The 25,268-nt window shown below is 43.6% G+C and overlaps 2 protein-coding genes across 4 annotated transcripts in view; both read left to right on the top strand.

Moving 5' to 3' along the window:
• Positions 1-3,492, top strand: part of LOC133499932 (pikachurin) — a 36,215-nt gene extending 32,723 nt beyond the window's left edge. For all 3 annotated transcript variants that reach the window (XM_061818375.1, XM_061818374.1, XM_061818376.1), the window contains 2 exons: positions 1,154-1,257; positions 1,372-3,492. In XM_061818375.1, coding sequence (XP_061674359.1) covers positions 1,154-1,257; positions 1,372-1,523 — 256 coding nt within the window. In that variant the 3' untranslated portion in view covers positions 1,524-3,492. The remainder of the gene's footprint in view (positions 1-1,153; positions 1,258-1,371) is intronic.
• Positions 3,493-13,117: 9,625 nt separating this feature from the next.
• Positions 13,118-24,299, top strand: LOC133499385 (melanopsin-A-like). Its single transcript, XM_061817350.1, has 9 exons — positions 13,118-13,266; positions 17,944-18,077; positions 18,149-18,352; positions 19,331-19,502; positions 19,773-19,934; positions 21,663-21,770; positions 21,939-22,113; positions 23,662-23,802; positions 23,886-24,299. The coding sequence occupies exons 1-9, from the start codon at positions 13,118-13,120 to the stop codon at positions 24,297-24,299; spliced, it is 1,659 nt and encodes a 552-aa protein (XP_061673334.1).
• Positions 24,300-25,268: the final 969 nt, after the last annotated feature.

Below are 25,268 nucleotides of genomic sequence, written 5' to 3'. Positions count from 1 at the left end.
CTACTCCAATACGTCTAGCGTATTTCTACACGTCACAACATGTTCAAGATGCGAAACAATTTTTGGGAATATAGGCCATCTAATCATCTCGACTCTAGCGCTAGTGCTAGGTCCTCTAGCTTTTGAGCGAGCAGGTTTCCAGATTGCCGACAGTGTCTTCCAATACGTCGGCACCTCGCTTGGAGTTGTGGGTGTTTTGACAAATAACGACGTTGAGCTATTCTGTAAATTGTAGCCATCAAGGGTGTAGGCGAGGTTAGCAAGCTCACTGCATGCTGGAGTGGTGGAAATGGAATAAAAAGCACTTGACTCGCAATTGCACCGGAAAGCCATTGATGGCACGCTCTACTCATGTGGGGGGTCAACTAATGCCGGAAACCCCAAGTGGCAATGGACCTTTCCGATAGCGACTTTAAGCTCCGCCCCCTTAGCCATGTCCCACAAGCTTTCAAAATGGCGATTGAACATAACATGTTTGAAGTCGATTCTCTTATCGCGTATTTCAGATAATATTGGGGTATGTTTTTTGCCAAATGCGTCAGACTTGTCCAAGAGAGTTCTACAGAGAGGTCTCAACTATTTCAGGCAAGGATCTGTACACAGAATTAAGATTTTGGACGGAGCAGGACGCAATGTCAGAGTTACAGCAAAACGTTGGCAATCGATGCAAAAAAGTTTGATTGCACGTTCCCCAAGCGCACCTGAGGACCATTTTCTTCATAACATTAACTTTTCCAAGCGCACGCTACTGCCAACCAGCATTGCTTGTGGGACAACATGGCGAGAGGGGCGTGTCAAGCCGTTGCGGCCATCTGATTGGCTATTATTGTACGAGTGATTGACAGGTCGGAAAGGTTCATCGTTGCTTCATTTTATTCACGCACCAAAAATCCAAACAAATGAAAAGTTGAAAAAAAGTTACTGGACATTGTTTTCAGTTTTTGCGTGTTTTCAGCCATTATCTTCAAACATTTGAAGTCAAATAATAAAGTTCTAACTTTTTTTTCTACAAATTGCAACTTTATTTCCCTAGACATTTTGGCTTAATATGATTACCAAACGAGAATTCCCCCCCAACCAAGGAATATATGTTACTTCTTAATTATTCTTCAGTGATGTATTTCCTTTTTTCCTCGCCCATTCCCACTTGTAGGGACGGTCAATCCGGGAAACTGACGGTGGACGACTACGGCGCCAAAACGGGTCGGTCGCCGGGAAAGATGAGACAACTCAACATAAACGGACCGTTATATGTTGGTAGGCGACCGCTCATATCTCGATCCATATGTGAAGGATCATAATGACGCTGTTGTTTTGCGTGTGTGTGTGTGTGTGTGTGTGTGTGTGTGTGTGTGTGTGTGTGTGTTTTAGGGGGCATGAAGGAAATTGCCCTGCACACCAACCGGCAGTACGTCGGCGGTCTTCTGGGCTGCGTGTCGCACTTCACGCTGTCCACCGACTACCACGTGGCACTGGTGGAGGACGCCGCCGACGGCAAGAACATCAACACGTGCTCCAACTAAGGACTGCTCTGGCGACCATCCTGGAACTCTTTCTGTCTCCAAAAAACTGAAACAATTGTGGTTAGCAGCAACGGCAAGAAAAAAAAAAAAAAACGCTTACAGCTAATTTGGGTCTTTTTTTTTTTTTTTTTTTCTTTTTTTTTTCCTGAGATGATTTCAAGCACATCTCAATTTTTTTCTACTGCAAATCCTTATTTGATTGCTGGAAAGAGCGACTGATCCGCGGGATCAAGCGTTATGTGTTTGTTTGTTTTTCAGCGGCCTGACCTAGAGCAGCTAGCGGAGATCAAGTTCTTTGTAGAGGATTTCGTAGGGCCGTTAGGGACTTTCTGTCAGTTTTCAAGCGCTTCCTTCGTTTGTGTTCTTTTCGTGCTCGTGTAGACAAAGCGATAGTCTGCCAAAGTGGACTTGGTCTGGAGGTTTGGAATTTTCAGTTCATTTGTGTCTTTGACCTTCTTTTAGTGTACGTGGTGCTGTTTTAATGCAGAATAATGCTCTCTGGTTCCTGTTCCTGCTCACTTGACGCTTGTTGGTACCAGAAAATAAAAGTCATGGGCCACAACTGTAATTACCCCAAATTTTGCCATTTATCGATCACCGTGTCAAGAACAGCAAGTCGGGAAAAAGAAGGAACACATCATCGGGGATCAACAGAATCGTTTGGTGTTTAGGGGTCATGATCATAATCGCCTCACAGGCCAAATTTAAAAAATGGTAAAAAATATAGCACTCTAAATATTAGTTTACAATGTAAACCAAACATCAGGGATCAACAGAGTGGCTCAGGTTGTTGTTCCTGCTCGTGGCATCTTTTTGTTACCAGACACCGATTGTAGGGCACAATTGAAACTGCCCCATCGGCCAATGAAAGCAACTTGCCATGAACCAATCACAGCCACAAGGCCGTGCCCCTCGACAAGGAGTCGGCAGGAACGCGATCAAGAAGTCTTCTGAATGTGCAATATCAGGGATCACATGAATATCTCGTGTTCCTCTTCCTGATCACAATCACTTGTTACCAGACAGAGTTCACAGGACATGGTAATAACTACAGGGACGGCATGTCGGTAACTGGACCCGCAAGTCAGACAGACTTGCAAAAGATTCTTAAATTGGGATTGATGATAAAATTGTGACATCAAGGATCATCAGAATATCTCAAGTTCCTATTCTTGTTCGTAGTCACGTGTTGTTGCCAAACAGAATTTATAGAATGTAATCATGACTCCAGAATAGGAAAAACAAATCAGTATACTTGGAACAGCAAATCAGACAGACTTGGAAACATTATGGAATTGCGACATCTGGAATTGCTACAATATATCAAGTTGCTGTTCCTGCTCCCAGTCATTTTCTGCTGCTGGGTATGGCTCAAAGGGGACAATCACATTTGCCCCTTAGGCCAATGAAAAAAAAAAAGTGTCACTTGTTGGTTAAAGAGCCACAGGGCTGACAGGAATAGGAACCAGAAATAGGACTGCATCGTAGATCGACAGCATGATTGAGAGTTTAGAAGGCGCCATCATAACTGTCCCAAAGGATGATAAGAAATTGACCTTTAATGGTCAGAGATTTAAGGCCGTTTGAATTACAAACTATTAGCTGATTGGAAAAGGAACAGCAAGTCAGGGACAGGAACACAATCAGGAATGAACTTAAAATCTTTTGAACATTTACCAAGGGGAATGAAATTGTATTTAGTGAGCACATGTGGGACTTTCTATCCACAGAACAGCTCTAATTCCTGTTCCTGCATAGTCCCACGTTGTTCCCGCCTGGTTGGAGTTTGCGGGGCTCAAGCATAACTGCGCCCACAAGCCAATCAAATGAAAATCATTTGTCAGTCACGGCCACAAAACTGTTTGAATGACGGATTACGTAGGGGAGGATGGCACTGTGCCCCTGGAATGGACAGTCAGCAGGAACAGGAAGAGACTGTTTGGTCCGGTCGGTCCTGTTATGTATGCCAGTCCCTCTTCCGGTCTTGCCACGCGAGGTGACGCTTGACAGATTCACAACAGTGGTGAGTCCACATAACGTGCGGCAGCTTCAATTTGTTTTCAGGAAAATAAACACAATGTCACCAATCACCTCTGGACATTTTCTTTTCTTTTATTTGTTTATGTGTGTCATATTGCAACACAATCACTTAAACAAGATGTCTGACAGATTGCATTTGTATTTTTATTAGAACTTTACCGCAACTCGCGACCTATGCACCTGGTTATAAGCCTCACTACACAGAAAGAGCTTAACACTATTGCGGCACTAGCGTTAGCACGGCGCGAGAGGTAGACTCTTTCCGTGTACTGAGGTTTATAACCAGGGGCACTAACGCTAGCTAACGCCGCATAAACCGTAGGGTTGAAAGCGTGTGAAAAAAGTCACGGCTTGTAGGCCGCAAATTACGGTAAATAAAAAAAAAAAAGGATGATGCCATCACAGTAGATATGTTAGCAACAAAACAAATCATTTAACATTTTTTATTATTATTTCTAAATAAAAAGATACATCAGAAGACATGTTGATGACAATCCTAGAATTTTCTTAAAATGTCATTTATTTTATTTTTCATGAAATGTTTGCATCCTCTCCCCGTGCCTGCGTGGGTTTTCTCCGGGCACTCCGGTTTCCTCCCACATCCCAAAAAACATGCGTTAATCGGAGAATCCAAATTACCCCGTCGGTGTGATTGTGAATGCAAACAATTTTTTCTTTCTATGTGCCCTCCGATTGGCTGGCGACCAGTTCAGGGTGTACCCCGCCTCCTGCCTGGTGACAGCTGGGATTGGCTCCGGCACTCCCGTAACCCTCGTGAGGATACGCACCTTGGAAAATGAATGAATGAATAAGAATATTATTATTAACATTATTAATCAATATTTTGAACATTTTTATTTTATAATCCTGCAAAGTTTCCCATACCTTTTGTCATTGAGGTGATCTGGAAAACTAATTGGTCCTTCCAAGACTTTGTTGTTGTTGTTGGTCGCCATGGGGGCTGCACACAGAGAAGAATTCACAGAAACACTTTCAGGTCGGGCCAATCTTCCACATATTGTTATCAAAAAAAGAAAAAAAAAACCTTTTATTTCTTTCTTGTATTTTTTTTTCAATAAGATTCAGGTCTTCAAGGTCAGACAGTCTGATGGCGTCGGAGCGAAGTGGCTGCAACCTCCAAAGGGGTGAAGGTGCAGCGCCAAGGTACGCGTCACTTTGCATATCCATCCATCCATCCATTCATTTTCTTCACGACTTATCCTCACAAGGGTCACGGGAGTTCTGGAGCCTATCCCGGCTGTCAACAGGCAGGAGGAGGCAGGGTACACCCTGACCTGGTTGCCAGCCAATCGCAGGGCACATGGAGACAAACAAAGAGCCGCACTCACAATCGCACCTCGGGGAGATTTTCGAGTGTCCAATTAATGTTGCATGTTTTTGGAAGGTGGGAGGGAACTGGAGTGCCCGGAGAAAACCCACGCAGGCACGGGGTGAACATGCAAACTCCACACAGGCGGGTCCGGGATTGAACCCGGGACCTCAGAATTGTGAGGCCAACGTTTTTACCAGCTGAGCCAACGTGTCACCCTCCGCATATCATTTATGGATATTTTCAGTTGAAGGCGAAGAAAAAGTAGTTCAGCAGGGTCAAACGTTTAAAACTATGAAACGGTCCAGTTGAACTCTGACGGAAAACCTAAAGTCATGCGCGCTGGACTGAGGTCTCACTTTGGAATATTTCCCTTGCACCAGGGCAGCCATTAGCATTCACGTTGCGCCACATCGGAGACGCGATCCGTCCCTCTCGGAGCGTGTTAATGTCAAAGTGTGGCTAATTAAGAGCGCCTTGTGACGCAAGCGGCTGACGAGCCGCTAATTAGCCCACGTCTCCCATCCGCCTCGCGTCGAGTTCCCGTGAGCGGGCGTCCCTCTCGACGCTGCACGCGCTCAGTGTGCCACTCCGGAATAATCCATTGACTTGTGGTTGATTCTATTGCTTAGCTCTCTCTCTCTCTCTCTCTCTCTCTCTCTCCTCTCTCTCTCTCTCTCTCTATCTATCTGGAAGCACATCTCAAATATTAAAATAATAAAAAAAAACATTTGAAAATATTTTTTGAATTAGCCATTTGAACTTATTTTAAGATCAGATGAACATTTGATTGCATGTATTGTTGAAATCATCGTTTTAAAAGTAAAATAACAATTTCAGTGTCATTTAATATTCTTACAAACCTACATATACATGAAATGTAGAATTTGTTTAAGCAAATGAAATTTGTGTTATTACATGTTTATGTCACATTTACTACTTTGCTTTTTTTTCTAACAAAATTCTGCAAAAGCTTTTTTGCTTTAACATTCTCTAGTTATAGTTGTACAAGCTGTACACTTACAGTTTCTCTAGTGTTGTCCTATGAAAATATACCGAAAAATGTGAGGCGTGTACTCATTCGCATTAATTTAATATTTTTGACAACTTACAGCAACAGCACAATGACTTTTTTCCATCAAAATATGACTTTTATGCCCCCCAGTTATTTATTTATTTTATTGTAAAGACCTCTATCTTTATCTTCCTAACAGCATAACGGCAGTTGTGGTGGTTTTTCATCCCCCGCAGGAAAAAGAAAGATCTCAGATCTGAGCCGGTTCACCGACGACAGCGTTGGCCCGGCCTGTGGAAAACCTCTCACGGTCCTGGTGGCTCGTTGTCTCACCATCGAACGCTGCGATTGGCTGAGTCGGAGTCGTCCCTCGACATCAGTGACGCCGGGGTGAGCGTCATTGGTTTTCCATTTTTTCGCATCAACATGAAGCCGACTTTAATTAACTGCGCGGAATCACTGGTTGACTGATTATGTACATCTTCAGTAATGAGGAAACGCGGTGGGGAGGTAGGGGGAAGCTTATTAATAATGCTCACTTTGAATTGTCTGTGAAGGAGGGATGGAGTAGTTTGAGGACCACACAGAAAAAAAAAATATATGATAGCCTTGTGTAATACTGTCGGAATAAAAATAAATAAAATTCAAAATTACTGAATTTTTTTTTCAGAAAATATAGGATGAATTATTTGAAAGAATTGATCATTAAAAAAGATTTCAATTGATTTAACCTCGGAAAAAGATTGTTTTCTTTAGTTTAATGATTTTATTCCAACATCCATTAATAGGAAATTCCCCCAAAATTATTTTTGACTTTTATTAATTTTTAATTTTCAACTTTTTCTTGTCAACTTACATTTTTTTAAATTGCTTGGTAGATTATGACTTTTTTAAAAATACAATTTTCATCCAAAATTACATTTTGACTATTAATACAAGGATGTCAATATTGATTTTTCTATAAATTACGTTAAAATAAATACACCCTTATGAAACTATGGGTTCAATTATTTAAAAATATTAGATCTTTTCTGAAAACAAATATATGCGGGAATATAATAATTTTAATAAATACTACTATCAATTTTTGTAAGCTTATATCTTTCTTAAAAAAATACTACTTTTTAAAATCATTATTTTTTTTCTCCTCCAAAAAAATTGTAGATATTTTTAATGAGATCAGGACTTTAAAAAAATTCTCATAGGATAATGACTATTTTTGCTTTGGTTTTGTTTAATTTTATCAACTCATTTTGCAGTTTGCAGTGGTGTGAAACTGCACCAGGTTGTACGTAATATTTTGGCCTTCGGACCCAAACCATAAAAACATCAACAGTCCAGTAGTGCCTAACGTGTTCGGTTCCTTTCCCTCCCCTCATGAAGGTCGACATCATGTTTACTCCTTCGCTTTAACTTCCGCGAGAAGCAATTGTCAAGGAGGGTTCCCATGAGAAATCATCAGAGGTGCTGTAGGAAATGATCCAACTTCACTTAATTAGGCAGAATTATTATATATTTTTTTAAATCTTTGCTCATCAATCAATGTCATCTAGTGACAGACAGAACAACAAAATTAATTCTCTTCCATTTGATGGCAGAAACGCCAATAAACGACGTGCCCTGCGATTGGCTGGCAACCAGTTCAGACTGTACCCCGCCTCCTGCCCGTTGACAGCTGGGATAGGCTACGGCACTCCCACCGACCCTTGTGAGGATAAGCGACAAAGAAAATGGATGGATGGAAGCTTCAATAAACCTGTTGCCATTCATACAACACAATAAATCAGAACTCTTTGTGAGTTTTGCACGTTTGTGTTTGTTGAAACAAATTTCAGACTGGTACGAAAAAAAAGAGTAAATTTTAAATTTAATTAAATTACTTCAACATTTTGTCTGGGAGTGCGCCGTTACGTTTTCCTGATGTAAAACGCGAGGCCCGGCTCAATCAAGGCTAGGAACCGCTGGTGGAAAGATGGAACGGGATAACGAAAGGCGATGATGGCTCAGATATTGACTGAAATTCATTCCATTTACGGAAGGGAATGCTTTGACCTGCTTTTTCTAAAACGTTTCATCTATAACCGACATTGCCACGGGCTCGAAGAGCACAGCTCACACACACGTATGCGTGTGCACACATTTACACAAACACACACACACACACACACACACACACACGCGCGTCGAGTAGAAAAGAGGCTTAAGACTCTTTACATCGCACATTGAGCTGGAAAAGCTCCGTACTCCACTTTACACTCTTTGGCGAGAGCGCATGTCGCCATGTCTCTCGTGACTTTTCATCGTAGCCTTGAAAGAGGTTTGACAAAAGCGGTTTTTTTTTTTGCTTTTCCTGGTTGTTTTTCTGCCGCGTGCAAAGGAAAGCAAAGGGGGCAAAAGTCATTTTACAAGAAAACATTTTTTGGGGCCTTGCAAATTATAATTCAATAAAGTTGTACTTGTTCAATAATAATAATAATAATAATATTTTTGTTTTCACTGGCAGGGCGTTACTGTCCCGACAAATAATTTGTAAATCACTATGAAACCTCAGAACAGGAAAAGACTGTAAAGCCAATTAATAATTATGACTCAATTTAAACACATTGCATTTGTAAAAAAAAAAAAAAAAAAAACACGACTCTGTATCCATCCATTTTCTTTGCCACTTATCCTCACGAGGGTCGCAGGGAGTGCTGGAGCCTATCCAAGCTGTCGAAAGACAGGAGGCGGGGTTACACCCTGAACTGGTTGCCAGCCAATTGCAGGGCACATGGAGACAAACAGCCGCAGTCACAATCACAATAGGGGCAAATTATCCATCCATTTTCTTTGCTGCTTATCCTCACGAGGGTCATGGGGAGTGCTGGAGCCTATCCCAGCTGTTAATGAGCAGGAGGCGGGGTACACCCTGAACAGGTCGCCAGCCAATCGCAGGGATCATAGAGACAAACAGCCACACTCACGATCACACCGAGGGGGAATTTAGAGAAAACCCACGCAGGCACGGCGAGAACATGCAAACTCCACACAGGCGGGGCAGGGATTAAACCCGGGTCCGCAGAACTGTGAGGCCAACGCTTTGCCAGCTAATCCAACGTGCCGCCCCAACTCTGTATCAAGTATTAAAAATATAAGAGCATAAAAGGAGAAAATGAATTGAATTTTTGCACGGGCTCGTTGTTGTTTTACGGCGGTTTCATTTTCCGACGCCGACCTGTCACGGTATCGATCGCCCGTGGGCCGGCTGGTCCCGGTCCTGCCGCTCGATGCTCATTACTCTACTGACCCTGTGGCGCAAAGGCCAGCGCCGCGGACTGCGAGGCCCAAAGTGGATGTTCGCAGCAGCGGAGATCAGCTGCGCGCTCTCATGCCAATTGACTCATTGACGTGGGAAACGTTGACCTCCATTGCCCGCGCGGCAAAGTTGACACCATTGGCGACATTTTTTTTTTTTCCATTGGCGAAAGATCATCGGCTGCCACATGAGCGCCACAAACGATAGCTGACGTCTTTAGTAACCTCAATGTGAGTCATGTGTGGAACGGATTACTTGCATTTCCGCTCATTTCAATAGGGAGCAGGACTTTGGTGTTCGGACCATTTCATTTTTGAGGACGGAATCATGGAAAGAATGAAAGTCGTAACCTGAAGTTTGAATGCATTTGTAACAGCAAGATCTCATGACCTTTCTTACTACTTTTTTCCCAAGCAGTATGACTATTTTTGTGGAGTTATGACTATTACTTTAAAAAAAAAAAAACAGCAACCTTATTTGGCAATATGTTGTTTTTCCATGAAAAAAAAATTTACTCACAATTTGAAAAATAACAGTACGACGGGAATGGATTACTTGCAATTCTACTCATTTCAATGGGGAGCAGGACTTTGGTTTTCGGATTATTTAATTTTTGAGAAAAGAATAATGGAAGAAATGAAAGTGGTAACCTGAAGTTTGATTACTACTATATTACTACTTTTTCCCAAGCAGTATGACTATTTTTGTGGAGTTGTAACTTTTACTTTAAAACAAAAAATTAGAGAAACCTTACTTGGTAATGTGCTATTTTTTAAACTTATTTAAAACTATGATCCATCTTCAGAATTATTTTAATTTTTGATCTAAGAAAGACAGTGTCCAATTTTACTCTCCAAAGATGAAATTTATTGATTGATTTATTTATTTCTAAAAATTTTGGGACTTTTTCTAGTTTGATCGTGACCAATTCCTCGACAAAAAGCTCACTATTCTCACAAGGAAGAAACTGTTTTCTTCCCCCCTAAAAAAAGTCTCATAAAACAGATTTTTTTTTGGTTTTCCAAAATATGCTTGTTTACTTATTGGTAACACTTGTCATGTTTTTTTTTTTTTTTTACCCTGATAAACTTGACTTTTTCGGAATACAAAATATCCTGAACATCAGACTAACAACTTGGTTTTTTCTGCTTGTGAGCTTTTAAAATGAGATGTTCATCTTATATAAATCAACCCTTGATTTTAACTGAATTCAAACTTCTTGTAAGATTGATATTTGATTTCTTCTTGCGTCCAAAATTACAACGCAATGACACTTTTATTTCTCGTTAGCTGGGATTATTTTTTCCCCGACGAGGCGTTCAGGGACCACTTACCAAGTACGGTTTCTTGAGCGTTACAGAGACTGCCGACTAATGCTGACGTCTTTTGACTTTTGCCAACATTAATCATTAGATTACGGGCATTAATCTTAAAATGATCAACATTCATCTTTTGATGTTATTGTACTTGTCCGAACTTGTCTGTGACATCAAGTTAAACAGTGGAGGGCGGATGAGGATTAAATTCCGGCCATATCCGCCATGTGTTGAGCGATGTCGTACAAATACGCGCACACATAACATAACCATGTGTCACGTTCTTCTTGCGGTGGAGTTGCAGATTAAGGCCGGCCTGCTTTATTTTATGTCCAAGCTGCGCATTCTTCACCTCCCCTCTCGTCTGCTTCATCTCCCTTTATCAACTCATAACCATAACAGCCATAAAAAGCAATAACCTGCCAATGGTGTGTGGCCTTTTTGTCCAAAGAACAGCACGTCGCCTCTGGCAGGGGGATGGGGGTGGGCAACCTACAAAATTGCCAAAGAATCGAAAATATATTGATGTGTAATTCTGATTTTATTATCAATAGCATTAGGCAAGCGTCCAATCAGATTTCTCCAACCACGACGCTGTTGACAGCCATCGGAAATTTCCCCGAGCTGCATTCTTGATTATAAAACTCACGGAACTTCCCCTTTGCTTTCTTTTCTACTTATATTTTATATGTAGTGACTCAATTACACTCACGTATGTCGCAAGAAGCATGGACGATAGAGCAATTATGCAATATTCTTGCGGGGGAGTGTGTAATCTTACAAACATAAAGTCTGTGGAAGTGTCAAGAATCTCCGGTACGGGGCTGACTCAAATGCAGGATTTTGAGGCAGAGGCATAATGTTCAATATGGTTTATTCCGGAAACTGGGTCACGCATGGTGTAGCAGTCCAAGGGAGAGGCGCAGAAACGCTAGGCTAGGCGGGATCCAAAAGCAAGGTCCGATGACACAGAAAAAAAATATATAGCCTTGTCTAATACAGGAGAAATAAAAATAAATAATACATTCTAAATTACTGAATAATTTTTCCAGAAAATATAGACTGAATTATTTGAAAGAATCCATCATCCACATATGAGATTTTCATTGATTAAACCTCGGAAAAAGATGTTATTCTTTCGTTTGATGATTTTATTCCAACATCCAATAATAGAAAATTCCTCACCCCACCAAATTATTTCTTACGTTTATTGATTTTTAATTTCCAACTTTTTCTTGCCAAATTAAAAAAAAAAATCCTGAAATTTCTTGGTCGATTCTGACTTTGTTCAAATAAAACTTATTTTCATTTTTTATAATATATTACAATATATAGAGAGTATAATATGTAATATAATAATTTTTAGGTATTACTGTCATTTTATGTAACATAATATCTTTTTTTTAAAAAATGTTACTTTTAAAATTATAACTTTTTTCCCCTCCAAAATAAATGTAAACGGGGCGGTAAAGGTGGTAAAGCGTTGGCCTCACAGTTCTGAGGTCCCGGGTTCAATCCTGGACCCACCTGTGTGGAGTTTTGCATGTTCTCCCTGTGCCTGCGTGGGTTTTCTCCCGCATCCCAAAAACTTGCAACATTAATTGGACACCCTAAATTGCCCACAGGTGTGATTGTGAGGCCGGCTGTTTGTTCCCCACGTTTGGCTGGCAACCAGTTAAGGGTGTGCCCGGCCTCCTTCCCGTTGACACCTGGGATAGGCTCGAGCACTCCCCGCGGCCCTTGTGAGGATAAGCGGCAAAGAAGATGGATGGATTGATGGATAAATGTATATGGGCCATTGAAGAAAGTGCACCAAAAAATGGCAACAGGTGAAATCATGACAAAAGAAGATTTTTGCCCACAATACAGTGGTTTTGTTTTTGTTTTTGCATTACAACACTAGTGGTGAGTTCACACGTTCCTACGGCCCCCACTCTTGTTTCTCCAGCAAAGTTTTCAAAAGTATCACTCCGATGACTCTAAACAGCTGCACGAAGGGTGAAAAGGCCAAGCGCAGCCTACCCGCAGGTGCACGGCGAGCCGAGGCGAGGGAGCCGCGTGTGTCTTGCGTGCGCCTCGCGCTTCATAGCGAGGCGCGTCGGTCAAGCCGAATAATTGGGCTGCGGCAATTAGTCGCCGGGCTCCACGGGTGCTCTTTGCATGCGTGTCGGTTCTGGCCGCGAGCCGCGCGGCCCGCGATGACGACTTGATGCTCGGCGTCTCGTTGATGGTAATCGTGATGCCCGTTATGTAAGCATCTGTGAGGGAAGGGGGAGTCGGGGGTGGGGTCAGGGCTCAGGGCTGAGCCTGGTGTCATGGAGGCTGGACGGGGAGAGCGAGAGAGAAAGAGAGCGGTGATGGGAGGAGGAGAGATGATCAGAGAGAGTGATGCACAGCTGGTGTGAAGGCACGCCGGAGGAGATCATCGACGGTTCTTAAGCCGAGCCGCTTCCCAACCGAGGGCATTTTTTTCCCCGTCGCTGGACCGCTTGTGAACTTCCTGTCGGAACTTTCCTCTCCGGTAGCGTCGGGTCATGGAGGCCAGAGCGCCAGAAACGGGTGTTCCCCTCGCCGACCGTCACCCGGTCCACTGACGGCATGGAGCCCGAGAGAGCTCACGCCCAGAGCGGCTTCTTCAACAAGGCGGACGTGCCCGACCACGCGCACTACGTGGTGGCCGCGTTCGTCCTGGTCATCGGCACGCTGGGCGTCGCGGGCAACGCGCTGGTCATGTTCGCGTTCTACAGGTGAGCGACGTGCTGCGATCCTTGACGCAATGTGCAATCGGCGGTGGGCGCTCTGACGGTAATGAGGCAGTAAGAGAGACATCAAAACTCAACATCACAAGTTGACGTCAACAAAAAGTCCAACTCGGAAACAAAAATGTATTCTTTGGTACGGTGTTTGATTTGTGTGCAATAATATTGGGGATACAAAATGGTGTAATACGATACATCCCCGCCTGCGTGGAGTTTTGCATGTTCTGGGCACTCCCACATCCCAAAAACATGCAACGTTAAATTAACATTCAATTGCCCCGAGGTGTGATTGCGAGTACGGCTGTTTGTCTCGATGTGCCCTGCGATTGGCTGGCGACCAGTTCAGGGTGTACCCCGCCTCCTGCCCGTTTACAGCTGGGATAGGCTCCAGCATTTCCCGCGACCCTCGTGAGGATAAGCGGCTAAAAAACGGATGGATGTACAATACATACGGCAATGAAGAGGGCCCTGGGACAAAGATCCGAACCTGACTGCAAATATTGACAATCAGAAAATAACTGATGTTCATTATAATTGCATTGAAATACACATTTTTTTGCGCCACAATTTTTTTTAATAAGTAATAATAACTAACATAAATCTTCATGAAAAAAAACATCATTTTGCATGATGTGTTTTGAAGCAAACATCCACAAAAACTCATTATGACATATTGTGTCATTTTCTATTTTATGATCTCGCCATATTGCACTACATTGAACCCTTTTTTTTAATACAAGCTATCATATCATATTGCATTTTATCATGTGATTCAAAAAGCAGGCTCACACAAATTTCAATTCAGGGCTGACACCTAATTGATTCTTTTATCATACATGAACAAAACATTTGCAGCAAAATGTTAATTATTCAGTGATAAGTCATAATACGGAAATATTTTCCTTTTATTGTCGGATTTCAATTCAGAACACAAACTTGGGTTGTGTAACGACCTCTTATTTCCTGTTCCTACTGATGTGAGCAGGTTCGTGGAACAGGAAATGGGTCCAAAGGGGAATATGTGTGTGTGTGTGTCGGTGGTGGTCTCGGCGGGATCTTTCACACTTAACAACGGAGCGATTAAAAGTTTTCGATAATTTGCAATGAATTTAATCAGTCAGTCACACACACACGCAGAGTATCCAATGCATTGTCTTTGGTCGAATTGCATTGCAGCCTTGTGTGCTGATTGGACGAATTAAATAATGCACACTCACACACACACATATTGAAACATGCATGAGAATGTCCTGCGTGATATTATGATATAATGTGCGCTCTTTAGCGCATTGATTTGCGTGACCTAGATATGTAACGCGCGCTCTTTCTCTCTCTCACCTAAACTGAGGCGGCCATCCTGGTAACTTTGCGTTCTGTGTACCGTAATTCCCGCCGGCCTACAGAGCGCACCTGATTATAAGCCTCACCCGGTACATTTGGAAAGGAAATACCATTTGGTACATACATAAGACGCACCCATGTAAAAGCCACAAGTTGAAACCCACGTTGAGACAGGAGATATTTACAAAGAAAGACGGTACACAGAAAGAGTTTTCAAAGTTTTAATACCTCAGCTTAGCTTAACATAGCAACAACACGGTAGCACGAACTGGGTTGGTAAATAAACAACAACAAAAACATACCAGCAAAACAAAAACAGCCGCGGGCATCTACCAAAAAAACCATGAGACACAGCAGTAACAGCGCTAATGCTAGCGTGGCGCTAACAGGGCCAGTTAAAAAAAAACATACTGGTAAAAATCACTAAGACACGGCAGTAACACAGCAGCAACGGGCTAGCAAAGCGCTAACAGGGCCACTTAAAAAAAAACATATCGGTAAAAGTCACTTCCTCGGGACATATATTCCACTGGTCTCACTCTTACCTTTTGCACTCGAGGGCAGCCGTTAGAAAAAATGCACAAATTTGCCGCATCATTACATAAGCTGCAGCGTTGAAAGCATGTGAAAAAAGGCCGGAAATTACAGTAAATATGCCCACGATCGGAAGTCAGACCGCGCGTCCAACAACATTGCAGCTCCGCTTAGCTTTTGACCTTCACCTTTGAGTCACCTAACTTAATGCCAACAAATCATTCAAATTCCATAGACGGGCGATGGATTGGATCATTGTGGTGGTTTTACAACCTTTGAACTCAAACAGCTCAGCAACATGTGTAGACAAACAGACTAACATGCACAAGGGGGTGCCGGAGCCAATCCCAGCTAAATTCGGGCCATAGACAGACTTCACCCCGAACTGGTCACTCGTCAGTTGTAGGACACATATTCATGTGGCTATATTCTACTGTCCCCTAGTGGTCCAATTTTGCACGCCAGCATGAGCTACGCAGTGAATCCCGATCCTTCTTCTCTAGATCACGCTTCACTTTTTCTAGCTTCACTGTGTCATGGATTTTTATCCATCCATCCATTTTCTTTGCCGCTTATCCTCACAAGGGTCACAGAAGTGCTGGAGCCTATCCTAGCTGTCAATGGACAGGAGGCGGGTCACACCCTGAACTGGTCGCCAGCCAATCGCAGGGCACATCGAGACAAACAGCCACACTCACAGTCACACCTATGGGCAATTTAGTGTCCAATTAATGTTGCATGTTTTTTGGAATATGGGAGGAAACCGGAGTGCCTGGAGAAAACCCACACAGGCACGGGGGAGAACATGCTAACTCCACAGAGGCAGGTCTGAGATCGAACCCAGGCCCTCATAACTGTGAGGCCAACACTTTATCATCTGATCCACCGTGCCGCCGATGGATTTTTATATCGTACATAATCTTTTTTTTTTTTTTTAGCAGATTTTAATTTCAGCAGAGGAGCTAAATTCAGACTTTTGAGGCCAATTTGTATTTTTTGGCGCATTTTTCATTTTTTATAGCCAGTAATAATTTTATAATGCGAAACAGGGCCTAACATTTGCAATGCTGTCACCATTTAGCAAGCACAACCTTCTGTTTATCGGTCGTGGCTTTTTTTTTTTTTCATTTAGCAAACATACGCTAGATGCACAAAAGTGGTGAGCTCACTATTTGGCAAGCACTTTAGCAAAGAGATCTGACTAAAGCTGACATTTGTGCCACCATCACTCAAAAGTAGTACCAAGCAGTTCTGGCTCACTCTGTCATGACATTATAATCCAAATTGTGCCGCTGGCCATCAGAACGGGCGCCGTCAAACCCCTTAATGACACTAATCTAATTTTGATCTCAACGCTCGCTTTTCCCCCTCTTGTCTTCACATCAATTGTAAAGAATCACAAACGTTTCGCTAACGGTTCATTAGAGCAACGGCGTGGCATCATGTAAACGTATCGCTTGTGTTTACACAACGCCGGGTGTTGTTTGGATGGCCCCACCTGGACCGATGTTAAATTAGTGTGCGCTACACACGCCAGCTGTGCTAACGTATGCAAAGCGCTGAGTTTGCCACAAAAAAAAAAAACATCGGCCTGCATTTGCTTATTTAAAGGTCAAGTGTTATCCCTATAAACATTCTAAAATAGATATTGTCATGAAAAATGCTAATAACATTATTCACTTCGATGTCGATACGAAAAAATAAATATGAGCGGAGAGCGCGTCATCCACGCGCAAAGTTGCGGAAGTAGCATTCGACATCCAAGTGGTAGCCATAGTGGCTGCATCTACTGCCCATGACATCACCCCCGATATTGGCCAATGAAAACACGCGGTGCACCCTAATTATGGGAGACGAACACACCGTTCTGACACGGAAGCTCTTTTCCAAAAGGAGAACACCACACAACCGAGTGAAGTTACCGGGCCAATATTAACCTATCGTTTCTAGCCGTATTTAGATGATATGCGGATCACGGCCAAACCACCTCCTGGCCAAATCCACCTCCGCGGCGGTGAGAAAAACAACACCGCCCACAAGCGACGGACGCCACGGCCAAACTGCCTACCCGTCCGATCCACCTCCATGGCAGTGATGAGCCACCTCGTCCACCAATCACGGCTTCAGCAGGGGTCCACACTTTTAGCACCCCTGATTTACGGATTACGTCCCCACCCCCAAGTATTATTTTTTTTTAGTAGCTCTATACACACCTACCTGTCATGTGGAACCCACAAAGCTCATGTCCTTTGCATCTGTGCAATCCATTTTTCACGGGTCTTTTGGAAAAGTATGAAGAGCAAATCCATCCTCCCGAGTGTTCGAGCAATATCCGGCAACGCAACGAGCCGGCATTTTGGCTAACACGAAGGAACAACGAGCTACCGTCCAGCAGGTAAAACTAGCATAAACAGAGGAGACGGCTTTAGTGCGCTACTGCCCTGTACGTCACTTCCTGTTTCTTCTCAAAAGCAAATCCCTCCAGAGGATTTTCATGGCGGGAGTTACAAAAAGCCATATACGTCAAAATCATATTTTGTGGTGAAAAAAATCGATGGGTCCCTACCGGCTGCCGTTTTTTCATTAATAACATACTAAGAATCGTGCATTTCATGACAGTGGCCCTTTAAACGATCCACCTGTTTGACTATTATGTACAGAAGTCTATGTTAGCCAAATGCTTTCCATCTGCTGCCTTGTTCTCATCTGTGTGCAACTGCTGATTGCGTTTTGTTCACGTTTGCTGCTAATAAAATGCATCTTATGAGCACCTCGGTTGTGTTTGCGCAGCAACAAAAAGCTCCGCAGCCTGCCCAACTACTTCATCGTGAACCTGGCGGTCAGCGACTTCCTCATGGCCTTCACGCAGTCGCCCATCTTCTTCATCAACTGCCTGTACAAGGAATGGGTGTTTGGCGAGATGGGTAATTCCTTCGTTTCCACCCGACATTCGCCTTCCCTTAAACATATTGAAACGTTCGGGTCGGCCGCGCAGGTTGCAAGATGTACGCGTTCTGCGGCGCCCTGTTCGGCATCGCCTCTATGATAAACCTGCTGGCCATCTCCATCGACCGCTACCTGGTGATCACCAAGCCGCTGAAGGCAATCCACTGGAGCTCCAAGAGAAGGACCACCCTGGCCATCGTCTCCGTCTGGCTCTACTCGCTGGCCTGGAGTCTGGCTCCTCTCGTTGGATGGAGTGAGTCCCTTACCTCTGCCCCTCTGAATACAGCGTATACAATATTTACACTATGTCACCAATATAAGTACTTTGCCAGTTTCCGTCAAGTGGTTGGACTCACTATTTGGCAAGCAAATGCTACTATTTTTAGTTGGCTAAATGATGTAACTTTCGCTGTAGGCACACTATTTGGCAAGCGTAAGCCGCTGTTTAAAACAGGAAAATGAACAAAACATTAGATGTGGGTTCACAATTTAGCAATTACAAGTCCTATAATATATGACAAGCAAAATGATGTAACTTCAGCTCTGGGCACGCTATTTGGCAGCAAAAGCTACTGTTTAGAAGTGGCACAAGACTGCACCAGCGCCTGAGGGCTCACTATTTGGCAAAGAAACACCACAAATGATCACAGACAAAAATGAGTAAAATGAGCTGCAGGTTCACTATTTGGCAACCATCCATCCATTTTCTTTGCTGCTTATCCTCACAAGGATCGCTGTCAACGGGCAGGAGGCGGGGCACACCCTGAACTGGTTGCCAGCCAATCGCAGGGCACACCGAGACAAACAGCCGCACTCACAATCACACCTAGGGGCAATTTAAAGTGTCCAATTAATGTTGCATGTTTTTTGGGATGTGGGAGGAAACCAGAGTGCCTGGAGGAAACCCACGAAGGCACGTGGAAAACATGCAAACTCACACAGACGGGTCCGGGGTTGAACCCGGGACCTCAGAACTGTGAGGCCAACGCTTTCCGTCTGAGGCACCGTGCTGCACTACAAATTATAATATACATATTTATGTATCCTTATCTGTGGGTTCACTATTTGGCAAGCACAAGCTACTGTTTAGGAGGAGAAAAATAGCGAATCTTTAGCTGTGTGCAGAAGCTTCTCTATTGACAAACGCTAACCAAAGGCTTTATAAAGTGTTAATAACACCACTGAAAAGTCATTATTGATACATTCCTAATTTTAATTGGACTTTTTGCAGGCTCTTACATCCCCGAGGGCCTGATGACATCGTGCACTTGGGATTATGTCACATACACGGCAGCCAACAGGAGCTACACCATGATGCTGTGCTGCTTCGTCTTCTTCATCCCGCTCCTCATCATTTTCTACTGCTACGTCTTCATGTTTCTGGCTGTCAGGAAAACCAGCAGGTGAGGACAAGAGCTGAAGCAATTCTGTGGTCAAGTGGTACTTGGATTTATGAAGTACAATACGCTACCACCCATTTTTTCTTGTCACAAAAAAAGCACCAGTGGTATTTTGGGGCTTTCTGGAACAGATTAATGACATTTTAATTCATTTCAATAGGGAAAAGCTTATTTGAGGTACTCGTGATGGAGGTTCCGAGCATGATCACGGAATTAATTAAACTCAAGGTACCAAAGAGCTATTCAACGATGACCTAATGTTCTTGATTTCAGGGAAGTGGAGAGACTGGGGACCCAAGTGAGGAAATCCACATTAATCCATCAGAAATCCATCAGGAGCGAATGGAAGCTGGCCAAAATCGCCTTTGTGGTCATTGTGGTTTACGTCCTCTCCTGGTCGCCGTACGCCTGCGTCACGCTCATTTCATGGGCCGGGTAAGACCGCTTGAAGACAAACTGGTCATCAGTTGCTTTGTTCACATGGCAGATTCAAATGTACGGTACATATTTTTAGGGTCCTCAACACGACTCGTTGTTCATTCAGCGGGGGCCCCATTGAAAAGTTGAAAAAAAATTACCCCCCAACACCAGCTTCACTGATCAACACTAAATTAATTAGTTGTGTCTTGTATAAGAAGGCTTATATTGTCACGTGCCATCAGTGCGGGGGGGACCCAAATGCAGGACTCCGAGGTAAAAGCATAATGCCCAGTGGGTTTTATTTCAGAAGCAGTGTCCGCACCCGGTGAACCTGTGCAAACTCAATGAGCTGGCAAAATCCCCGCAACGAAATCTCCAACATAAACACATGGTCAATTAACATGCTGAATGCGCAACAGCTGTGACGAGTGCCAGAGGTGGCACCGCCCAGAGCGGTGATCGGGCCACGCTCATGACATATATAAACATTTTGAAAGACTCAAAACATTACATTGATTCAACCATTTTTATTTGAAGCAGCCGTTTCAGGCAAATTCCCGGGTTTCAACTTTGATCAACTTTATCGGCCATTTACCCAAATTAGAAAAAACAAAAATCAATTTGCATGTTCTGCCCATTGACAGCTGGGATAGGCTCCAGCACGCCCGTGACCCTCGTGAGGATAAGCCGCTAAGAAAATGGATGATGGATAAATGGATGGATGGAAGAAATAATGCATTTTTGTTCATCGGTTTATGCGAGTGAGGCATCATGAAAGACGGAAAAAATGCATGATCTTCTATGAGATCAGTCCATACAGAAATTAATATATTCCCTTTTTGTGACAATTTTGTATGTTGGTGTGCCGTGAGATTTTCCACTTGTTAAATATGTACCTTGAAAATTAAGTTAATTGTGCACACAGCCACATCCCCCATCTTAATAGGGTGTGCACACTTATGCAACCACATTTTCTCACGTGTTCTTTTTTACTTCCCGTCTTGAAAAGGTTTCTTTTTTTTCCCCCAATAGAGTTGTAGATGATATAGGATATAATAATAATGGCGGGAAAATAATTTTGCAGCGATTTATGTTGGTCTTGTTTTCATCACGGGAAAACTTGGCATAAAGGGTGTGTAGACTTAATACTGTACATCATTTTTTAAAGACTTATGATTACATTTCTTTACAGATTAATAGTCCTCTTGGGGAAAAGTTACCAAATATGGTTCCACGGCACCAAGTGTTTGCACCAACTTAACTCCGAGGAATCAAACGTTTTGCGGGATCTCCCAAATAGTCGAGAAAATGTTATGCAATATCAGGGCCGAGCGTTCCCGGGACGATTTATGAACATGGGGCAGATGGCGAAACTGTTCACGTGTTTTCATCGGCTCAGCCAACCCTTTTGCTCATCCCAACACATACTTTTTTGGAAAATGTGAACAACATATGAATATATTTCTCGCCATCCCTTTTGTACCGGTTCAAAGTCGCCAGCACGCAGGCGGATGGATTTAAGACACATTTTCCGCTAATCCCCGAATGCCGCACGACCCTCTTGATTATGTAACGTGACATCAAGAGATCAGGTTAACTTTGAGCTGCTGGACTCATCTTTTTTTTTTTTATTATTACTTTTATGTTCTACTGGGGAAAAAACGACATTTATCTGGTGTTAATCCTTTCTCTGAACAATGGAAAAGATGATTTAATCTGACTCGATCGCTCTGTCTTCTCCAGCCACGCCAGCGTCTTATCGCCGTACTCCAAGGCCGTTCCTGCTATCATCGCGAAGGCCTCCACGATCTACAACCCTTTCATCTATGCCATCATTCATAATAAATACAGGTAATCACTGCCACCACGGCCTGCTAACAGAAATGCTCAAAAAGAGAGAAAAAAATGACTTCATTAGCATAGCTAAAAATGATCTTGAATACTGTACACTTGTACTGTACTTGAATACATTTTGCATTGTCTGTGGCTGTTTTTCCTCATTTTTTACGCCGCATTCAGGATGACTCTGGCAGAGAAATTTCCCTGCTTGTGGTTTCTGTCCCCCGCTCCGCGAAAGGAGTGCATCTCCTCCTCGTCCATCAGCGAGTCCTCCTTCCGGGATTCCCTCATCAGTCGCCAGTCCACCGCATCCAGGACGCACTTCATCCGCTCGTCGTCCAAAGCCTCTGACAAGGTAGATGAACATGAACACGAAGTGAGTCGCAACGGGAAAGAATACTAATTGGTTTGGTCTTTACAAAACATAGAACAGATAAGTACATCAGCATGGTCTTACAGGCGCGGTCCAAGTCAAAAGTCAGATGAAGCAAATTACTATATAAACAAAACAGAGCTCGTGCACCTACGTCACCGAAGTCATGTGATTGGCCACACTGCAGGTCAAGCAAAGCACAGTTCAACGCTAAATCCGTTGAGATGAAATGAAAAGATGTCTCCCAGAGATTTGTCCAATACCGTTAAACATTAAGAAGGTGATAATAAACGACGGTACGTGGAAAAATTAGATAAACTCGGCATAGAGGGCCCATATTAAATCCCGAAGTCGATGTTTTCACTGAGAAGAAAGTGGACTGTTAACCCGCTTCCACTTGTCTTGGACAACTGGATTTGCACGTGTATCTGGTGAGTAAGTCGTCGAGATTTACGCGGAAAAGTTTGAAAGCGTAGAGAAGTCTGGACTCATACAAATACTTCGTTCCTGGATCTGTTCTCAATCAAAAATAAATCCCACATAGCGATGGAGCCACTCAGATTTTTTTCAATACAAATACCAATATTTAAATAAATGACCTCTGGTTTTACACAAACTCGCATTCATTAACTATGATTGGGGGGGAAAAAAAAAAACAAGTCGGCTCCTCCATGCACGAAGCGAAGCCACATGTTAAACTTCGGTAAACCTCTCCCTGACAGACTTTTTTTTTTTTTTAAATATACATCGTTTTAAAATGAGTCCAACGTGTATTCAAAAAAAGAAAATAAACTGCTGGGATAGGCTTCAGCCCCGAACACGGAAGCGCGTTGCGACCACACGTTAACCTATGGAAACCTCTGTGTGACCGACGGTTTATTTTCTTTTTTAAATATGTATTGGACTCATTTAGAGAACAATGCATATTAAAAAAAAAACCAAGTCTGTTGTGGAGAGGTTTACCAAAGTTTAAGGTGTGGCCACAACACGCTTCCATGTACGTTGGAGATGACTGCCTGTCGTTTATTTTTTCATTTTTTTTTTTTTTAGCTCATTGTTCTCAAATGAGCTAACTTGGCATTATATCTACTTCTTGGGAATTTGAGATTGAGAAGAATAATTGCTACCTGAAGTGAAGCGATCGCTACACAGGCGTGTGTGTATCTCGGTTGGGCACCGTCCATCCCTTTTAATTGCCGAAATCCATCGATCTTTTCTGGTCTTTTCAGCTGGTATTCCGTGGAATGATCTCTTTGAATATCTGTCTCGTCTGTTGTGATACCCAATAGCACAACAGATCTCGGGTATTGTAAATATTCTGCTCCGGTTCAATGTCCCCCACACTGTCGAGGAGCTCTGTTTGACCGGCAATATGGCGCCGTGAAAATGGTGACGTCACGTGCACGAGCTCTACGTATGCCACGGTCTTGTTGGGTGTACAGGAAGTACAGATTTGAAAAGAAGGAAATTGAAAAAATAGCAAATGTCCAAATGCAGCATGGTCATCCAGCCGCGTGTTGCCTACTGCAGGTTCCGAGGGACGTGGAGATGGAACCTCTGGGCAGGAAGTCGGGGGATTCGTTCAGGAGCATGTCGTCCTACCATCAGTCCAGCAGGAGCAGTTCTTATAGGAGGTCCTCGGAGAGGAAGAACCCCCGTAAAGTCGAGAGGGTGGGTCGGAGGAAATAGCACGTACTCTCATTGCATCTAGTCTCGCATTCCTTTTGCTCACGTGTGTTGTTTGTTTCCACCAGCAGCTTCCATCTACCATGTCCGAGTCATCCAGCAACTGTGACCACGAACTGGTTTCTAGCACTCTCACCAGCGCCACTCTCCCCCTGCTAGTTCTTACCAGGAGGCGCAGTCGCAGTCTGACCCACAAAGACTCGGAGAGGGACAAAACCGTTCCCGACTGGCCGCAAGGCTGCAAGAGCAACTCTGCCGGGTCCCTGTGCGTCGGACGAGCCTCGGCCGCGGAGCCGCCGCCGTCTCAGCTGCAGCAGCAGCAGCAGCAGGCCGTCCCCCGCATCGTGGTCATCAGCCCCACGTCCGAGAGCAGACTGGTGCAGCAGGACAGCCTCTGCTTGGAGGAGGCGATGGCAAACAACGTTTTGATTAGTTTGAACTTCTCGTCTGAGGTCCTGGCGGCTGTGGAGTTGCTATCCTGACCTTCTCCACCCTCAACGCCGATTCGCGGCCACGGACAACATTTTTCCAAAGGTTTCATCTTTCTAGTTGTCTGCGGAGTGCAATCATTCAGTGATTTGCTGGACCCAACTGACTTTGGGGGGAAAACGCGTACACTCCGCTGAGCCCCGAAACCTTAAACCCTGGACGAATTGCCGGTAGGGGTCTCGGTGGTTGGGCGGAAATCCCATCCCATGGCAAGTCAGCTGTGTGAAAGACTTCACAACAAATGAAGAAAAAAGCCAATCAGAGTTACGGGTACTGAAAAATGGACCCTCACACACCAGATGGAAGTGTTTAGCATTTGGGGGAGATTATAAAGTGATTTCAGTGGGGTTTTTTTTTGGGGGGGGGGGTAAAATGTATTGTTTCAATTGCTGAGATCATGTGGAAAGACTGAAAGTTTTTTTATGTTCTGAATAGTTGAGATATAGCGTTAAACTCTTTTTCATCAAGTCAATCATTTCTTTATACAAACGATATACAATATGTAAACGCAAGCGAAGCCTCAACAATGGATGTTGTCATCTTTGGTGGCTGTGTGATGACATATTGTTTAAAAAAAATGACATTGTAGGCGCTTAAAAGGTCCTGAGGATGCTTTGTCCTGCCGTGAATTCACGACGGGAGGAAGCACTTTCACTTGTTTTTTATGGAAGTGGGTTGCGTTCAAACTTGACAGCCAACAATTGAATCACTGCGCTCGAAGGAATCCATTAAATTAGGATAAAATTCCCAGAAAATGTCTTCTTCTTTTCCTTCCGGCTTGTCCCGTTAGGGGTCGCCACAGCGTGTCATCTTTTTCCATCTCGGCCCATCCCGTGCATCAACCTCTCGAGGACCAACTGTCCTCATGTCCTCCCTCATCACATCCATCAACCTTTCTTTGGTCTTCCTCTCTCTCACTCTTTTGCCTGGCAGCTCCATCCTCAGCACCCTTCTACCAATAT

The sequence above is a fragment of the Syngnathoides biaculeatus genome, chromosome 4 (genome assembly GCF_019802595.1).
Source record: "Syngnathoides biaculeatus isolate LvHL_M chromosome 4, ASM1980259v1, whole genome shotgun sequence".
NCBI lineage: Eukaryota > Metazoa > Chordata > Actinopteri > Syngnathiformes > Syngnathidae > Syngnathoides > Syngnathoides biaculeatus.
Note: the sequence above shows the minus strand (reverse complement) of the source record. Positions and strands in the feature narration are given on the sequence as shown.

Coding starts and splice junctions, on each gene's coding strand:
- LOC133499385 (XM_061817350.1), top strand. CDS start 13,118: ATGGAGCCCGAGAGAGCTCACGCCCAGAGCGGCTTCTTCAACAAGGCG. Junction 18,078..18,148: donor ATGGGTGTTTGGCGAGATGG/GTAATTCCTTCG, acceptor TCGGCCGCGCAG/GTTGCAAGATGTACGCGTTC. Junction 18,353..19,330: donor GGCTCCTCTCGTTGGATGGA/GTGAGTCCCTTA, acceptor GACTTTTTGCAG/GCTCTTACATCCCCGAGGGC.